The sequence below is a fragment of the Protobothrops mucrosquamatus genome, unplaced genomic scaffold (genome assembly GCF_001527695.2).
Source record: "Protobothrops mucrosquamatus isolate PMUCROS unplaced genomic scaffold, P.Mucros_1.0 scaffold3034, whole genome shotgun sequence".
NCBI lineage: Eukaryota > Metazoa > Chordata > Lepidosauria > Squamata > Viperidae > Protobothrops > Protobothrops mucrosquamatus.
Window position 1 is genome coordinate 54,656 of NW_015389048.1, and position 6,811 is coordinate 61,466.

General features: G+C 39.8%; 1 protein-coding gene across 1 annotated transcript in view; it reads left to right on the top strand.

Annotated features, from left to right (window-relative positions):
• KCNH7 (potassium voltage-gated channel subfamily H member 7) overlaps positions 1 to 6,811 on the top strand; it is a 119,759-nt gene that overhangs the window by 21,288 nt on the left and 91,660 nt on the right. The window contains exon 5 of the mRNA XM_029286173.1: positions 6,029 to 6,454. Within this exon, the coding sequence (XP_029142006.1) occupies positions 6,029 to 6,454 (426 nt within the window). The remainder of the gene's footprint in view (positions 1 to 6,028; positions 6,455 to 6,811) is intronic.

Consider the following 6,811-nt stretch of genomic DNA (forward strand, 5'->3'; position numbering starts at 1 on the left):
GAGCAGGCCTCTTCTGGCTGCTGCTTGGGCATATAGTAACTGGTAAACTAGTAAAAAAGGGAAAACAAGCTAAACTAAAGCAATGATTACACTCTCCAAGACATCATCTTAGAATTGTTATAGTCTGAACTTAAGGAACATCCCCAGAGTCCCAGACGATAAAAGTAGGTATTTGTCAGTGACGAGCAGTCAAAGGTGAGGGCAGAGTTAAACATGTCATCAGATTAGAGTCCTTGCATTGCCATAAAAGATCCACATCCAGCCCCGTGTGAATTACATTGACCCTTATCTAATGCCAGTTTAGTGCTGTTAGTTGACTAGATTCTTGTGTATAGATTTAAATGAATCGTCTATGCTTCAACTTTACGAATGGTCCTGATCCTTTGCGCCTCACAGTTTTATTCATTGAGACCCATGTGGCATTTTTTTAATCAGAATACATGATCTTCTTTGGAGCACTACCATATCCTCTCTGAAGTAGCTAAAGGCTGTTCGCTTAATGCATACAAATCAATTCATTCTGCTGTTTGATATATCAATCTTTGATTTGGAGTCAAGTAGGGAAATGAAATGCATAAACTGCTTTGATTGAAAATATGTGATTATATTCTGCCATATTTTATGTTAGTAACACTTATGGAAGCAGAATGAAGGATTATGGAAATCACATCAAAATACTAATTGGTTCTAGGTTAATCGTTCATGCTGTAATTCCATTGAAATCATTTTGAGGCATGACTAATTTAATACCCATATCTAATTTAACCCAAGTGTCCCACTATATATTTCTGCCTATTGTTACAGGTGTGAAATGTACTTATATTTGGAAAGATTTAAACTGTCTCGTGGGAATCTAAATTAGTGGTATTCTAGTCGTCCACTTTTGCTTTAATTCATTAGAATATCATTATTTTTAAGAGTTAACAAAAGAGATGTATTTGAATGTACTGGTTTTTTCAGCTTGCATATTTACATATCTGTATGTTTTGTTGGCAAATTCATTAGTGGAATCTATAAGAAATTCAATATCTTAAATATAGTCAGTATTACTACCATGGATCTAGTGGTATTTTCAGTATAGCTGGAACTATTTTGTTTTGGAACTCAATTTACAACAGATTTGCTTGTGATTTTGTGTGTGAATGCAGATGGCTACTATAAAATACTGTTGGGCATATTTTGCAGTTAACAACCCTCTATATATAAATTCAAATATGTTTTGTACTGAAAGAAGGCTGCAATAAAGATTGCACTGTTGTTCTAAAAGTTAATATAATCTTAAAGTTCTCCCCTCCCTTAATTGGGGGGTGGGTGGAGGTAACTGTTATCTTAATGTTCAGTTATGCACCCGAATTTGTTACACATTTAGCAACTGAATTTGCACATCAGGTTTTCCTGTAGGTCAGGAGATAGGATGAGTGCAGCTATTAATCATGTTCTTTTGACAGAAACATAAAAAATGGCTTGGCTGAGGAGTCTTGATGATTTTAGTGGAGGCAAAGTAGAAAATAATTATGGCTCCTCTTGATTTTTGTAAGACAATCAGCTGATCTAAAGAAAACAGGCACTAATGAAAATTGTAAGCTCAGCACGAGGCAGCAGCAAGTAGCTCTACCTGGACTTAAAAGCCAGCCCGGGTTGTGCTTGGTTACTGCTGGGATGGAGACTAAAAATGAATCAGGCTAGATTGAAAACTCACAAAAACATTTCAGAAGGAGGCAATTGAAGAACTTCTGTATTGTGGCCAAAAAATGAAAATCACCAGGAGTCGAGTTCAATTCGAAGGAGTCTTCACCTTTAACAAAAATGACAGCAGAAGATCAACCTGCTTTTCAGCTTTTAAAGAATGTCTTTTTTAAGTAATTACAGTGGCACTTTTTCCTTTCCCCCCCCCTCCAATTCTAGAAAACCCATTGTGAAGCCAAAATCGTTCAGTACCTTTCTGTAAGCCAGTTATGATCACAGTGGCTGAAAACTAGTAGATTTTGAAGAGACTGAAATATTTAAAGCAATAATACAGGTTGAATATAATGCATAACATGAAAAAAAAGACCTCTAAGAAACTCAAGGGGGGAAAAAAGAGAAAAGTCTTTCCATTTTGCATCATCACCCTACCTGCTGCAGTTCTTGGTCACCCAATATCAACCTGCAACTATCAGAAGCCTTCTTACTTCTGACCTAAAGAAAGATCTCTTGTGGGCCAGAAAACAAGGTTGGATGATATTGTCGGTGCAGTGTCAGCCCAATGGCACTTTATTCCACAACAAAACATGAACTTACTGCAGCAAAGTCTGTCCTTTACAAAGGATATGAGTGCTTTAGGCCGTGGTGGCGAACCTATGGCACGCGTGCCAGAGGCGGCACTCAGAGCCCTCTCTGCGGGCACGCGCACTGTCGTCCCAGTCCTAGGCCTTCAGCTGGGTTTTATAAAACCTTTTCGCTTTAGGCCTGCGCCGCCGTGTGCAAAATAAAAAAAGGTTCAATCAATCAATTTCAACTCGCAGGAAAAAAAAAATCTCGCAAAGTTGGAATTGATTGATTGAACTTTTTAGTCCCACCCAGTCTGCCGATACCATAGAAGCCACGACCACCCAATGGGCCACACCCACCCAGCACCCGATGATACATAAGTGGGTTTTGGGTTGCAGTTTGGGCACTCAGTCTCTAAAAGGTTCGCCATCACTGTTCTAAGGCATCTTATAAAAATAAAAAACTCAATATACAAACAATAAAAACGAGCAGCACGGTGGCCTAGAGGTGGAGCTCTTGCCTCATAATCAGGAGGCCATGAGTTCATTCCTAGGTAGTGGCAGGTATTTCTCTCTCTGGGCATAATGAATTATTGTCTACTGTGAACTCTGCATAGGCGTCAGGAAGGGCATCCGGCCAGTAAACGCTCAGCTCCATTCAGTCACCCCAACTCCACCCGATAAAAAGGATTAGAGGGTCGTAAAAAGGAAAAATATATACAAACAATAAAAACAATAATCCCACCCCCACCCCCTAGTGACAATTAATCAAATAGGCCACTTGATGGGCTCCATCCCATAATAGGTTAGATTATATTGACCTTCCACTTTGATACTATTTCACAAGACCCTGAAGACCTGGATTTACCAACACTCTGGACCTGGGCTCCAGAGTGTTGGTAAATCCAGGTCTTGTGAAAGAGTGTCAAAGTGGAAGGTCAATATAATCTAACCTATTATCACAAAATGTATTCTGTTTTTAATTAAAATTTTCAAACAGCACATGTGGTATGTATGTATCAATCTATCTCCTTTGGTTTTTACTGGTGCATTTCCCCTAGTTTTTCCTATCATAGGTAGCTACCCTGCGCTACTCTCTATGCATGTAGCCTTTTAGTATTTAGGTACACTGACTCGCTTTATAGACTTTTTGCTGAAAATAGACAAAATTGAATTGCTGATTTTGGGATTTATTGATTTTAAAGATTTATCTATGGGAAGAAGGCAGCTACAATATATGGGAGGATGGAGAAGGCAACTATGTTTGAAACTGCTGCAAAGATCAGGAATCGCTTCTTTCGTTACCTTTCTTTTTCCTGCTTTTTTATTATTCTTTGATTTTTTTTCCTTCGACCCTTTTATGAACTTTTTCTATTTCTTCTATGCTTCTATAATGTTTTTTATCTTGGTAAAATTTGCTTTTAATAAAATTTATTCATAGTATTTAGATAACCTGATCATAAGTGCCCGACAAATGCATCATAAAACAAATAATTTTGAAAAAAAAATGTTACTTAAACATAGTTTTTTTTAAAAAAAAAGATGTAAAAGCAATTATCCAATATGCTATCATTTAAAAATAATCAAAGAAAAATGAATCTTTAGAGCCTTTTTGAAAATATATGAATATGTCACTTTTATTATCTTTACATAAAATACAGGTAGTCCTTGACTTGCAATTGGTTGTTTAGCAGCCGTTGAAAGCAATGGATCCCCCCCCAAAATAGATTCTTTTGACCTGTTAGGACCGTTTTGATTCCAGTTCCTTCAGTGATCAGAGAAGGTTTGGTATTCTAAAGGACCCCATTTAACTCAATGAGGCTGAGCTCCTATAGTCAGCTTCCATATATGGAATGGGGAAAGGTCAATGGCCTAAATATTGTCGAGGCTGGAGGGATGGCCATCTTTGCCCCTGTAACCACAGACATCCCAGTTGGTTATAAAAAAAAATGCTGGTCATGGTCTACCATAATTTTTGTGGGGATCAAAAGATGAACCTAGGACTAGGTGTTTGGAAGTGACAAGGTGGGTGAAAGCTGAGCAACAGGTGGAAGCAGGCCAGCCTCGCAGTCTCAGAACATACTGAGAGTGACCACTAGGTGGCAGAAATACAGTGCAATCTAATTCTCTAATGCAGAGGTCCCCAACCTTTCGGGCACCAGGGACCGGTTCCGTGGAGAGAGGTTTTTCCGTGGACCGGAGAGTGTGTGGTTTTGTGCGCTGCCTGCATCTTGCAGATGGGACTTTGCTTATTTGTGCGGACTAGTTGCTGGTATGCCGCGGGCCGGTACTGGTCCACAGACCGGGGATTGGGGACCCCTGCTCTAATGATCATCCAGATTCTTGCAGTTCAGGGAGCTCATAATACTCATGCTATTATTGCCATGGGCTTCTTGTTCCTCCCAGTTTGTGTGCAGGAGCCCCAGGCACCAAAACAGGTTTGCTTCCCCTCAAAAGTAGCCCTCACATTTTAAATTATGGCTAACATGGCAGGGTAATCTGGGGGAGGGAGGCATCTGAAAGGTTTGACCCTGAAGATTGCCTCTGGTATTAAAATGTCTTGTACTTGCAGGTCTAGCTTATCTATGTATAAAATGCACCACATTTTGGCCTGGCTTTGTTGTTGTTGTTGTTGTTGTTGTTAATTGCAAAGTCGTGTCCGACCCATTACAACCCCATAGACAACGTTCCTCCAGGCCTTCCTGTCCTCTACCATCTTCTGGAGTCCATTTAAGTTCACGCCTACTGCTTCAGTGACTCCATCCAGCCCCCTCATTCTCTGTCGTCCCCTTCTTCTATTGCCCTCAATCTTTCCCAGCATTAGGCTCTTCTCCAGTGAGTCCTTCCTTCTCATTAGGTGGCCAAAGTATTTGAGTTTCAACTTCAGGCTTACATATAACGATAAGGATCATGCCGTTTGCATCATGGTATAAGGTGTGAAACTAGCTATTCATCATAGCATAGTATAGTTTATGAACCAAGCCATTCTGATTGCTCAATATGCCATAACAAAATATTATTGTTAGTGCTATGGGTAGACCAAGCCACTGAAGCAACTGTGAACAGGAAGTGGGACTGTCTTGATTAGTCTTGTTCCCAATATCTCACACACTAGCTTGTTCCACCCTAGTTATCCACAATCATGCAGTCAAACATCTGCCATACAACCGTCTCCATTTGTACAGCAAGTGGGCAACAGGACTCACACATGGAGAGGCAAAGAAGCTATTAATACTTAAGAGAAAAAAGATGGCGATTGGAATATGTAATCAAGAGGAGCATGTTTGTTTCCCAAGGGAGTTAGGAGTTAGCACTCGGAAAGCAGCAGAGGTGGCGATACGAGAAGATCCTTTTGGGGGACAACTAGCTTTTGGCTGTTTCCGGGAGCCATCTCTGGCCTAGGGTTATCCATCCATCCATCACTTCAGAAATGGTTCTGAGGTACCAAGTGGTTGTTGGTTTTTAGACAGCAGGAGAGTTATACAGAGTGTTCGGTCATTTTTTGTCCTTTCCTAGTAATTCTCATTTACTTTCAACCTCAAGAATTTTAGTGATGTGTCTCTGTCAAATAGATACTAGTAATAACATAATAACAACAGTAATAATAATAATTTAAAAATCACATTGCCCATTCTAAATTCAGCACAATTATCTTGCATTGCCTTTTCAGAAATGTTATTCAGAAATAAGATGTATTTGTTTCATGGTTTGTTTGTTAAATTTCTACTTTACTCACCAGATTGTTTGGTTGTTGTTTTTCCTTCCCTTTACTTTCCAAGGTCCTATCTTTGGGAGCTGACGTACTACCAGAATATAAGCTCCAAACACCTCGCATCAACAAGTTTACAATATTGCACTACAGTCCTTTCAAAGCAGTCTGGGACTGGCTCATTTTACTGCTTGTGATCTACACTGCCATCTTCACCCCTTACTCTGCAGCTTTCCTTCTCAATGACAGCGAAGAACAGAAGAGGCGAGTGTGTGGCTATTCCTGCAATCCCTTGAACATGGTAGACTTAATTGTGGATATTATGTTTATCATTGACATTCTCATAAACTTCCGAACAACATATGTCAACCAGAATGAAGAAGTGGTAAGTGACCCGGCGAGAATAGCAATTCACTACTTCAAAGGCTGGTTCCTAATTGACATGGTTGCTGCAATACCTTTTGACCTGCTGATCTTTGGATCTGGCTCAGATGAGGTAAGCTCAACAAAGCACGCAACTTCCTTGATTTTAATGTATGTGTCATCCCATGTCTACATGCCCAAGAGTAGATATTATGAAACATTTGCCGACTGCCATAAGAAATGGAAGGTGGCCATCATCTCAGTTCAGAAATAATCCCCATCACCTTCGCCATTTTGTTTGCAAGTACAAGGATGAGAACTGAATAGTCTAACTTACAACAAATCGTAGTTTCCCATTTTGTCTGAGCTCCACAAACCAGGATATGCACAAAATATTTTTTTTCTCCCACACCAGCAATGGGAAGTATGTATGTGTGTGGTAGTCTGTGTAACTATTGTGCGTCTGCATAAAAGTGTCTACTATATGTTG